This window comes from Ambystoma mexicanum, chromosome 11, assembly GCF_040938575.1.
Source record: "Ambystoma mexicanum isolate Mex_15411 chromosome 11, UKY_AmexF1_1, whole genome shotgun sequence".
NCBI lineage: Eukaryota > Metazoa > Chordata > Amphibia > Caudata > Ambystomatidae > Ambystoma > Ambystoma mexicanum.
In genome coordinates this window covers 81,676,995-81,689,507 of record NC_090934.1, presented here as the reverse complement: position 1 = coordinate 81,689,507, position 12,513 = coordinate 81,676,995, and the positions used below count along the sequence as shown (strand labels likewise).

Here is a 12,513-nt window from a genome sequence, read left to right as displayed (position 1 = left end):
GAAAATGTAAGCAGTAGTGATGACACTATAAGCAGTAGTGATGCAATGTAAGAGGTACTGATGACACTAAGCAGTAGTGATTGCACTGTAAGCAGGAGTGATGACACTGTAAGCTTTAGTGTTGAAACTGTAAGCGGTAGTGATGAGACTGAAAGCGGGAGTAATGGCACTGTAGGTGGGAGTGATGACACTGTAAGCAGGAGCGATGGCCCTGCAAACAGTAGTGATGAGACTGTAAGCGGTAGTGATGAAACTGTAAACGTAGCGATGGCACTGTAAGCGGTAGTTATGGCACTGTACGCGATAGTGATGAAACTGTAACCGGTATTGATTTCACTGTAAGTGGTAGCGATGGCACTGTAAGCAGGAGTAATGACACTGTAAGTGGTAGTGATGGCACTGTAAGCGGTAGTGATGAAACTGTAAGTGGTAGTGATGGTACTGTAAGCAGGAGTGATGGCACTGTAAGCGGGAGTGATGGCACTGTAAGTGGTAATTATGGCACTGTAAGCAGGAGTGATGACACTGTAAGAAGGCGTGATGGCACTGTAAGTGGTAGTGATGGGACTGTAAGCAGGAGTGATGGAACTGTACGCAGGAGTGATGGCACTGGAAGCAGGAGTGATGACACTGTAAGCATTAGTGATGACACTGTAAGAAGGAGTGATGACACTGTAAGCGAAATTGATGAAACTGTAAGCAGTAGTGATGAGACTGTAAGCGGGAGTGATGGCACTGTAGTCAGAAGTGATGAAACTGTAAGGGGTAGTGATGGCCTGTAAGCGGAAGTGACAAATTGTCAGCGGTAGTGATGGCACTGTAAGCGGTAGTGATGAAACTGTAAGCGGGAGTGATGGCACTGTATGCGGTAGTGATGGTACTGTAAGCAGTAGTGATGGTACTGTACCCAGTAGTGATGACACTGTAAGCGGGAGCGATTGCACTTTTAGCAAAAGTGATAGCACAGTAGGTGGGAGTGATGGTACTGTAAGTGGTAGTGATGGCACTGTAAGCGGAAGTGATGGCACTGTAAGTGGCACTGTAAGCAGGAGTGATGGCACTGTAAGCAGGAGTGATGACACTGTAAGCAGTAGTGATGACACTGTAAGTGGTAGTGATGGCACTGTAAGCGGGAGTGATGGCATTGTAAGTGGCACTGTAAGCGGGAGTGATGGCACTGTAGGCAGTAGTGATGACACTGTAAGCGGGAGTGATGGCACTGTAGGCAGTAGTGATGACACTGTAAGCAGTAGTGATGTCACTGTAAGCAGTAGTGATGACACTTTAAGTGGGAGTGATGACACTGTAAGTGAACGTGATGAAACTGTAAGCATAGTGATGGCACTTTAAATGTTGTGATGGCACTGTAAGCGGTAGTGATGAGACTGTAAGCAGTGGTGATGGCACTGTAAGCATTAGTGATGACACTAAGTGGTAGTGATGGCACAGTAAGCAGTAGTGATGAAACTGTAAGCGATGGTGATGGAACTGTGAGCGGTAGTGATGGCATTGTGAGCGGTAGTGATGGCACTGTAAGTGGTAGTGATGGCACTGTAAGCGGGAGAGATGGCACTGTAAGTGGTAGTGATGGCACTGTAGGCGGCACTGATGACACTAAGAGGTAGTGATGCGGTAGTGATAAAACTGTAAGCAGTAGTGATGACACTATAAGCAGTAGTGATGGCACTGTAAGAGGTACTGATGACACTAAGCAGTAGTGATTGCACTGTAAGCAGGAGTGATGACACTGTAAGCTGTAATGTTGAAACTGTAAGCGGTAGTGAAGAGACTGTAAGCGGTAGTGATGGCACTGTAAGCGGTAGTGATGGCACTGTAGGAGTGAGAGATGACACTGTAGACAGGATGGCACTGTAGGCGGGAGGGGTGGCACTGTAGGCGGGAGTAATGATACTGGTGGCAGTAGTGATGACACTGTAAGAAGGAGTGATGACACTGTAAGCGGTAGTGATGGCACTGTAAGCCGGAGTGATGAAACTGTAAGGGTAGTGATGGCACTGTAAGCAGTAGTGATGGCACTGTAAGCGGTAGTGATGAAGAAACTGCAAGCGGTACTGATGGCACTGTAAGTGGTAGTGATGACACTGTAGCTGGGAGTGATGACACTGTAAGCGGTAGTAATGGCACTGTAGGTGGGAATGATGACACTGTAAGCAGTAGCGATGGCCCTGTAAATAGTAGCGATGAGACTGTAAGTGGTAGTGATGAAACTGTAAGCATAGTGATGGCACTGTAAGCGTTAGTTATTGCTCTGTACGCGGTAGTGATGAAACTGTAACCGGTATTGATGGCACTGTAAGTGGTAGTGATGGCACTGTAAGCAGGAGTAATGACACTGTAAGTGGTAGTGATGGCACTGTAAGTGGTAGTGATGGTACTGTAAGCGGGAGTGATGGCACTGTAAGCGGTAGTGATGACATTGTAAGCCGGAGTGATGGCACTGTAAGCGATAGTGATAGTGATGGCACTGTAAGCGATAGTAATTGTGATGCCACTGTAAGCAGAAGTGATGGCACAGTAAGCTGGAGTAATGACACTGTAAGCAGTAGTGATGGCACTGTAAGAGGTAGTGAGGGTACTGTAAGCAGCAGTGATGGTACTGTAAGCGGTAGTGATGGCACTGTAAGCGATAGTGATAGTGATGGTGCTGTAAGTGGGAGTGATGGCACTGTAAGCTGGAGTGATGGCACTGTAGGCAGGAGTGATGGCACTATAAGCGATAGTGATGGCACTGTAAGCGGGAGTGATGGCACTGTAAGCAGGAGTGATGGCACTGTAAGCGGGAGTGTTGGCACTGTAAGCAGGAGTGATGGCACTGTATGCGGGGGTGACGGCACTGTAAGTGGGAGTGATGGCACTGTAAGCGGGATTGATGGCACTGTAAGCAGGAGTGATGGTCCTGTAAGCGGGAGTGATGGCACTGTATGCGGTAGTGATGGCACTGGAATTGGCAGTGATGGCACTGCAAACGGTATTGATGGCATTGTAAGCGATAGTGATAGTGATGGCACTGTAAGTGGGAGTGATGGCACTGTAAGCGGGAGTGATGGCACTGTATGCGGTAGTGATGGCACTGTAAACGGTATTGATGACGCTGTAAGTGGTAGTGATGGCACTGTAAACAGGAGTGATGGCACTGTATGCGGTAGTGATGGCACTGTAAGCAGGAGTGATGGCACTGTAAGCAGTAGTGTTGGTACTGTAAGTGATGGTACTGTAAGCGGTAGTGATAGCACCGTAGGCAGGAGTGATGGCACTGTAAGCGGTTGTGATGACACTGTAAGCAGGAGTGATGGCACTGTAAGCAAGAGTGTTGGTACTGTAAGCGGCAGTGATGGCACTGTAAGCAGGAGTGATGGCACCATAAGCGGTAGTGATGGCACTGTAAGCAGGAGTGATGGCACTGTAAGCGGGAGTGCTGGTCCTGTAAGCGGGAGTGATGGCACTGTATGCGGTAGTGATGGCACTGTAATTGGCAGTGATGGCTCTGTAAGCGGGAGTGAGGGCACTGTAAGCGGGAGTGAGGGCACTGTAAGCGGTAGTGATGGCACTGTAAGCGGTAGTGATGAAGAAACTGTAAGCGGTACTGATGGCACTGTAAGTGGTAGTGATGACACTGTAGCTGGGAGTGATGACACTGTAAGCGGTAGTAATGGCACTGTAGGTGGGAATGATGACACTGTAAGCAGTAGCGATGGCCCTGTAAATAGTAGCGATGAGACTGTAAGCGGTAGTGATGAAACTGTAAGGATAGTGATGGCACTGTAAGCGGTAGTTATGGCACTGTACGCGGTAGTGATGAAACTGTAACCGGCATTGATGGCACTGTAAGCAGGAGTAATGACACTGTAAGTGGTAGTGATGGCACTGTAAGCGGGAGTGATGGCACTGTAAGTGGTAGTGATGGCACTGTAAGTGGTAGTGATGGTACTGTAAGCGGGAGTGATGGCACTGTAAGCGGTAGTGATGGCATTGTAAGCGGGAGTGATGGGACTGTAAGCGGTATTGATGGCACTGTAAGCGATAGTGATAGTGATGGCACTGTAAGCGGGAGTGATGGCACTGTCAGTGGTAGGGATGGGACTGTAGCGGGAGTGATAACACTGTATGCGGTAGTGATGGCACTGTAAGCAGGAGTGATGGCACTGTAAGCAGTAGTGTTGGTACTGTAGGTGATGGTACTGTAAGCGGTAGTGATGGCACCGTAGGTGGGAGTGATGGCATTGTATGCGGTTGTGATGGCACTGTAAGCAGGAGTGATGGCACTGTAAGCAGGAGTGTTGGTACTGTAAGCGGCAGTGATGGCACTGTAAGCAGGAGTGATGGCACTATAAGCGGTAGTGATGGCACTGTAAGCAGGAGTGATGGCACTGTAAGCGGGAGTGCTGGTCCTGTAAGCGGGAGTGATGGCACTGTAAGCGGGAGTGATGGCATTGTATGCGGTAGTGATGGCACTGTAATTGGCAGTGATGGCTCTGTAAGCGGGAGTGAGGGCACTGTAAGCGGGAGAGATGGCACTGTAAGCGGGAGTGATGGCACTGTAAGCAGGAGTGATGGCACTGTATGCGGTAGTGATGGCACTGTAATTTGCAGTGATGGCACTGTAAGCGGGAGTGATGGCACTGTATGCAGTAGTGATGGCACTGTAAGCGGTAGTGATGGCACTGTGAGTGGTAGTGATGGCACTGTAAGCAGTAGTGATGGCACTGTATGCGGTAGTGATGGCACTGTAATTGGCAGTGATGACACTCTAAGTGGTAGTGATTGCACTGTAAGCGGTAGTGATGGCACTGTATGCGGTAGTGATGGCACTGTAATTGGCAGTGATGCCACTGTAAGCAGTAGTGATGGCACTGTATACGGTAGTGATGGCACTGTAATTGGCAGTGATGGCACTGTAAGTGGGAGTGATGGCACTGTAAGCGGGAGTGATGGCACTGTAAGCGGGAGTGATGGCACTGTATGCGGTAGTGATGGTACTGTAATTGGCAGTGATGGCACTGTAAGCGGGAGTGATGGCACTGTATGCGGGAGTGATGGCACTATAAGCGGTAGTTATGGCACTGTGAGTGGTAGGGATGGCACTGTAAGCAGTAGTGATGGCACTGTATGCGGTAGTGATGGCACTGTATTTGGCAGCGATGATACTCTAAGCGGTAGTGATGGCACTGTGAGTGGTAGTGATGGCACTGTAAGCGGTAGTGATGGCACTGTATGCGGTCGTCATGGCACTGTAATTGGCAGTGATGGCACTGTAAGCGGTAGTGATGGCACTGTAAGCAGAAGTCATGGCCTGTAATTGGCAGTGATGGCACTGTACGTGCTAGTTATGGCACTGTAATTGGCAGTGATGACACTCTAAGTGGTAGTGATGGCACTGTGAGTGGTAGTCATGGCACTGTAAGCGGTAGTGATGGCACTGTGTGCGGTAGTTATGGCACTGTAATTGGCAGTGATGGCACTGTAAGCGGTAGTGATGGCACTGTATACGGTAGTGATGGCACTGTAATTGGCCGTGATGGTACTGTAAGTGGGAGTGATGGCACTGTAAGCGGGAGTGATGGCACTGTATGCGGTAGTGATGGCACTGTAATTGGCAGTGATGCCACTGTAAGCAGTAGTGATGGCACTGTATACGGTAGTGATGGCACTGTAATTGGCAGTGATGGCACTGTAAGTGGGAGTGATGGCACTGTAAGCGGGAGTGATGGTCCTGTAAGCGCGAGTGATGGCACTGTAAGCGGGAGTGATGGCACTGTATGCGGTAGTGATGGCACTGTAATTGGTAGTGATGGCACTGTAAGCGGGAGTGATGTCACTGTAATTGGCAGCGATGATACTCTAAGCGGTAGTGATGGCACTGTGAGTGGTAGTGATGGAACTGTAAGCGGTAGTGATGGCACTGTATGCGGTAGTCATGGCACTGTAATTGGCAGTGATGGCACTGTAAGCGGTAGTGATGGCACTGTAAGCGGAAGTCATGGCCTGTAATTGGCAGTGATGGCACTGTACGTGGTAGTGATGGCACTGTAATTGGCAGTGATGACACTCTAAGTGGTAGTGATGGCACTGTGAGTGGTAGTGATGGCACTGTAAGCGGTAGTGATGGCACTGTGTGCGGTAGTAATGGCACTGTAATTGGCAGTGATGGCACTGTAAGCAGTAGTGATGGCACTGTATACGGTAGTGATGGCACTGTAATTGGCAGTGATGGTACTGTAAGTGGGAGTGATGGCACTGTAAGCGGGAGTGATGGTCTGTAAGCGGGAGTGATGGCACTGTAAGTGGGACTGATGGCACTTTATGCGGTAGTGATGGCACTGTAATTAGCAGTGATGGCACTGTAAGCGGGAGTGGTGGCACTGTATGCAGTAGTGATGGCACTGTATGCGGTAGTGATGGCACTGTGAGTGGTAGTGATGGCACTGTGAGCGATAGTGATGGCACTGTATGCGGTAGTGATTGCACTGTAATTGGCAGTGATGATACTCTAAGCGGTAGTGATGGCACTGTAAGTGGTAGTGATGGCACTGTAAGCGATAGTGATGGCACTGTATGCGATAGTCATGGCACTGTAATTAGCAGTGATGGCATTGTAAGCGGTAGTGATGGCACTGTATACGGTAGTGATGGCACTGTAATTGGCAGTGATGGCACTATAAGCGGTAGTGATGGCACTGTAAGCGGGAGTGATGGCGCTGTAAGCTGGAATGATGGTGCTGTAAGCGGGAATGATGGTACTGTAAGTGGGAGTGATGGCACTGTAAGCGGGAATGATGGCACTGTATACGGTAGTGATGGCACTGTAATTGGCAGTGATGGCACTGCAAACGGTAATGATGGCATTGTAAGCGATAGTGATAGTGATGGCACTGTGAGTGGGAGTGATGGCACTGTAAGCAGGAGTGATCACACTGTAGGTGGGAGTGATGGCACTGTAAGCGGGAGTGATGGCACTGTATGCGGTTGTGATGGCACTGTCAACGGTATTGATGGCACTGTAAGTGGTAGTGATGGCACTGTAAACAGGAGTGATGGCACTGTATGCGGTAGTGATGGCACTGTAAGCAGGAGTGATGGCACTGTAAACAGTAGTGTTGGTACTGTAAGTGATGGTACTGTAAGCGGTAGTGATGGCACCGTAGGCGGGAGTGATGGCACTGTATGCGGTAGTGATGGCACTGTAAGCAGGAGTGATGGCACTGTAAGCAGGAGTGTTGGTACTGTAAGCGGCAGTGATGGCACTGTAAGCAGGAGGGATGGCACTATAAGCGGTAGTGATGGCACTGTAAGCAGGAGTGATGGCCTGTAAGCAGGAGTGCTTGTCCTGTAAGCGGGAGTGATGGCACTGTAAGCAGGAGTGATGGCACTGTAATTGGCAGTGATGGCACTGTAAGCGGGAGTGATGGCACTGTAAGCGGGAGTGATGGTCCTGTAAGCGGGAGTGATGGCACTGTAAGCGGGAGTGATGGCACTGTAATTTGCAGTGATGGCACTGTATGCGGTAGTGATGGCACTGTAAGCGGTAGTGATGGCACTGTGAGTGGTAGTGATGGTACTGTAAGCGGTAGTGATGGCACTGTATGTGGTAGTGATGGCACTGTATGCGGTAGCGATGGCACTATAAGCGGTAGTGATGGCACTGTAATTGGCAGTGATGGCACTGCAAGCGGGAGTGCTGGAACTGTAAGCGGGAGTGATGGCCCTGTAAGAGGGAGTGATGGTGCTGTAAGCGGGAGTGATGGCACTGTAATTGGCAGTGATGGCACTGTAATTGGCAGTGATGGCACTGTAAGCGGTAGTGATGGCACTGTATACGGTAGTGATGGCACTGTAATTGGCAGTGATGGCACTGTAAGCGGGAGTGATGGCACTGTATGCGGCAGTGATGGCACTGTATGCGGCAGTGATGGCCCTGTAAGCGGGAGTGATGGCACTGTATGTGGTAGTGATGGCACTGTAAGCGGTAGTGATGGCACTGTGAGCGGTAGTGATGGCACTGTAAGCAGTAGTGATGGCACTGTATGCAGTAGTGATGGCACTGTAATTGGCAGTGATGATACTCTAAGCGGTAGTGATGGCACTGTGAGTGGTAGTGGTGGCACTGTAAGCGGTAGTGATGGCACTGTATGCGGTAGTCATGGCACTGTAATTGGCAGTGATGGCACTATAAGCGGTAGTGATGGCACTATATACGGTAGTGATGGCACTGTAATTGGCAGTGATGGCACTATAAGCGGCAGTGATGGCACTGTAAGCGGGAGTGATGGCACTGTAAGCAGTAGTGATGGCACTGTATGCAGTAGTGATGGCACTGTAATTGGCAGTGATGATACTCTAAGCGGTAGTGATGGCACTGTGAGTGGTAGTGATGGCACTGTAAGCGGTAGTGATGGCACTGTATGCGGTAGTCATGGCACTGTAATTGGCAGTGATGGCACTATAAGCGGTAGTGATGGCACTGTATACGGTAGTGATGGCACTGTAATTGGCAGTGATGGCACTATACACGGTAGTGATGGCACTGTAAGCGGGAGTGATGGCGCTGTAAGCGGGAGTGATGGCGCTGTAAGCGGGAATTATGGTACTGTAAGCAGGAGTGATGGCACTGTAAGCGGGAGTGATGGCACTGTATACGGTAGTGATGGCTCTGTAATTGGCAGTGATGGCACTAAAAGCAGTATTGATGGCACTGTAAGCGGGAGTGATGGCACTGTAAGCGGGAATGATGGTACTGTAAGCGGGAGTGATGGCACTGTCAGCGGGAGTGATGGCACTGTAAGCGTGAATGATGGCACTGTAAGCGGGAGTGATGGCACTGTAAGCGTGAATGATGGCACTGTAAGCAGGAGTGATGGCACTGTATGCGGTAGTGATGGCACTGAAAGCGTGAATGATGGCACTGTAAGCGAGAGTGATGGCACTGTAAGCGTGAATGATGGCACTGTAAGCGGGAGTGATGGCACTGTAAGCGGGAGTGATGGCACTGTAAGCAGTAGTGATGACACTGTAGGCGGGAGTGATGGCACTGTAAGCGGGAGTGATGGCACTGTAAGCAGTAGTGATGACACTGTAGGCGGGAGTGATGGCACTGTAAGCAGTAGTGATGGCACTGTAGGTGGTAGCAGGTGGTTGATTCAGGCATGCAGGAAGTTCTGCAGTAGATCAGAGAGTCTCCTGAAATATGCCAGCCTGTCTCATCATCATCATCATCATCATCTCAGTCGCTGGTCCAGCGCGGGAAACCTTGCAGAAGTCTGCAGCTCTCCTGAGGCCCTGACTTCTTGAAGCACCCCGCTGTGGCGGGACATGTGCAACTCCACTGAGCAAAGAAGCACTATCCTGAGAGAAACGGTCATTTAATCTGGACAGTGTGTTGCCAGCACCTCTTTCTGGTCCTTCCTCACGTGCTGCTTTACAGAAGGCGTGTTTGTCAGCCGGGTTGCCATCAATCTCGACACTCACTTTTCCGTTTCTGATTCCTGGCCCTTGGGTGTGCTCTGCAGCACACTCCTTCTCCGGCTCTGTAAAGGAGTGATGGTAGCCCTCCCTCCCCCCCGCAGGCCCCGGGTGGCAGCCTGTAGACTGTTTATGGAAGGATTGGCAGAATAGAGATCCTGTCTGGCCCTCTGCAGTCCCTTTCTCGCTTTCTTTATGGGTTTCTAAAGTGGCCTTAGCTACCCAACCAGAACACAGTGTGAAAAGACTGCAGGGCTTTTCATAAGCCTCCTGCTTGAATGGTTATTTGGCTGCACGTTGTGGTAGCCTCCATTTCTTTAAGACTTTTTTAGTGCAAGAACTGGCTGCCCGAGTAACTTTAGTACCTTTTCTAGCAGTGTATGACCTTGAATGAAAGTGTACAACGTTTCCAAACTCCCAAAGAAAGAGAGCGCAGCCCTCGAGCTCGGCATGGAATCCTCCAACACAAGGTTCAGGCTGTGGGCCTAGGAGTGCACGCAAGGTGCATCGTGTGGACGACAGCCCTTTACAGGAGCCTGGACTCCCCGGTGAACCCCTTCATTTCCACAGTCCCATCGCACTCTTCTGACGTACAGCCATAAGGGGTGCAGAATCCAGTCTCTCCGTTTGCTGGAGGGATATTAGAGTCTCATGGATTTCCAGAGACTGGTCACAGCATCTCACAAGTTCAGCGACTTGCTCATGGGGCCAACACTCCCCTGCTTCATCCACCATCACCTGAACCAACCACATACCCTTCAGCTTCTCGTTTAACCTGTCTGAAGCCACTGCATGAATCCAGTTATTCTGAATGGATTTTAAGGTGTATGTTATACCCCACGCGCTACCATTTGCATGGCTTCCAGGCGCTCACATGGCTCTGTAAGAAAAGTGTGTAGGGTTGGTTATTGAGGGAGAGTGGGCTAGGATAGAGTGTGCGCGCATCTGTTGACGCTTGCAGAACCTGGAAGAATTGGCGTCTGTGTGTGTGAGTTTTCTGGATGTGCTTTATGTACACTGGACTTGTTGCGTCCGTAAGGATGGCGTCCAGTGTCTATGTTGTTTGTAGGTATTGGGTTTGTAGTATGATTAGAGAGGGTTTTACTGTTTGCAAGGTTTTTGGTGGGTTGTTTCACTAGCCCTTTGGGCGTGTGCAGTTTGTGAGAGGTGTGAGGGTGTGGAGACGAGAAGGAGTAGTTAGTTTGTTTTCGGGTGATCTCTGGGGTGTTGAGTAGGTTTATTGTCGGTTCTTCCTTGTATATTGTCCCGTGTTTGCTTTGGTCCTGGTGTATGGAGCCCAACCCCTCACTTCCGGCATACTGGAAGAACAGCAAGAAAGCACTTGTGTACAGGCACGTTATAAATGACTTATATCATATCATATCATGCACGGCACCTGGTACCATTCCAATACCACATCGAAGATAGGAGAGACGTTATGCACTGAGACAGCCGTATCAAATGTACCCACAAACTGTGTGGTAGAAGGAAGTCTGCAGCCACCACTGCACATGGAAGGACTATGAGTAAAGTCTGACAGATGCAAAGTGACATCATGAAGAGAAGATACGCGGATGCACTGAACTGATACACGGATATCGAAAGAATGAAGATGTGACTGAAGTGACGAACTAACATATATACGAAGATGAAGAAAAACCATAGAAGTAAGAAATATAACGCAAGTAAAGCAGCCATATAGAGAAAATGGATGTCGGCATCGTATAATGGTAAGTGAGAAGCCTCGAGGAGAAAGACCCAGGCTGCAGAACAGGCAGGCACTGGAGTACAGATCTGTGTAAGAAGAAAGGATATTTGCTTGGCTCAGGATCAAGGATATTGCTGCAAGAAGCAACTGCAAGGCACAAATGGAGTCGACGAGGATAAGCCATGTGCGTAAGACATACTTCTCTTAGATTAAGCAAATGGTGGATTATTTGCGAGTGCCAAGTATTGTAAAATTAAAGATGCAAAACGCATATGCAAGATGGAGCAACCAAGTCTCCAGAGGCAAAGGACAGGAATAGCACCCAGCATAATTGAATCGCATAGCACTAAATGAAAGGACAGAATAGATAAAATCATGGTCTCCGCACATGTGGTCCAAGACCAGAAGACAAGGCCTATTCATTAAGCTCCAGTATCAGTAGCAGTAACGGCAGTACTTGTCTTTCCACTAGCTCTACTGTGAGGAGGAGGAGCTCTGCAGCAAAACAACCTCGCTGCGGCAGGAGGCGATTGGAGCGAGTCCCTGTGCTCTACATGGGAGACGAGCCGTCTACCCGGAATCCCCATGAGGTCCTACCCCCTCACCTCACTATGCTCCTTAAGGATGTTTGTCGGCTGGGGCAAGAGGTGATTATGGAAGGAGATGGCGTGACCTCTGCCAATGCGTATGCTTTTGACATTGCTTGTACTGGTCGGAGCCCTGTGGATGGTGACCCTCCTGTTCACAAGTGTGTTAGCCCTGACCTGAGTTCCTGTCCTTTTTATATTGACGTGACGGTTACTGCCAGCACGGCTCTTTCTCTGGACAACCTCGGAATGTGTCATGAGACAACAGGGGACAAGGAGGGGACAGCGGAAAAAGTGCTCAACGCTCCTTGTGGAGAGAATGTCTCTCCTTGCCCACATACCAGCGCAGAATCTGACAGGAATGCTAGGATGGCTTCTGTTGCCAGGGCTGAGGATGTGGAGTCGGGGGAGCTCGGGGTGTTGGTGGATCACCCGCAAAATGCCCTGAGTGCAACAGAGAACGGGGCCATGGACTTTCATTCGGGGGATTTGGCCTTCTTTTAAAGGGACCACTCAGGGCTTAGAAGATGACATCCACCAAACAGACCCGAACGAACATGAGGAGGTTTGACACTGTGCGCAGAGTGTCTTTGCCAAACCGGGTGGGGGAGTCTCCAAGGACTGAGCAGCGGTTGAAGGTTATCACAGCCCCCCCCACCCCCTCACAGGTTTTGGTCTTTCCTCAAACAGGACGCTGGTTGATGAGCTGTTTAATACTCAAACAAGGGGGAACATCTGGAA

General features: G+C 49.8%; 1 protein-coding gene across 1 annotated transcript; it reads left to right on the top strand.

Annotated features, from left to right (window-relative positions):
• Window positions 1-1,421: 1,421 nt before the first annotated feature.
• LOC138504924 (autotransporter adhesin BpaC-like) lies at window positions 1,422-11,774 on the top strand. The gene is made up of 5 exons (XM_069625323.1): window positions 1,422-1,621; window positions 2,283-3,782; window positions 6,331-7,326; window positions 7,377-8,754; window positions 11,658-11,774. Exons 1-5 carry the CDS (start codon window positions 1,422-1,424, stop codon window positions 11,772-11,774), a joined length of 4,191 nt encoding a protein of 1,396 aa, XP_069481424.1.
• The last annotated feature ends 739 nt before the right edge of the window (window positions 11,775-12,513 follow it).

What these genes read in the sequence shown, in the direction of transcription:
- LOC138504924 (XM_069625323.1), top strand. Translation starts at nt 1,422, where the DNA reads ATGACACTAAGTGGTAGTGATGGCACAGTAAGCAGTAGTGATGAAACT. An exon ending in GTAAGGATAGTGATGGCACT is followed by an intron (nt 3,783 to 6,330) that starts GTAAGCGGTAGT and finishes TTTATGCGGTAG; the next exon opens with TGATGGCACTGTAATTAGCA. An exon ending in GTAAGCAGGAGTGATGGCCT is followed by an intron (nt 7,327 to 7,376) that starts GTAAGCAGGAGT and finishes CACTGTAAGCAG; the next exon opens with GAGTGATGGCACTGTAATTG.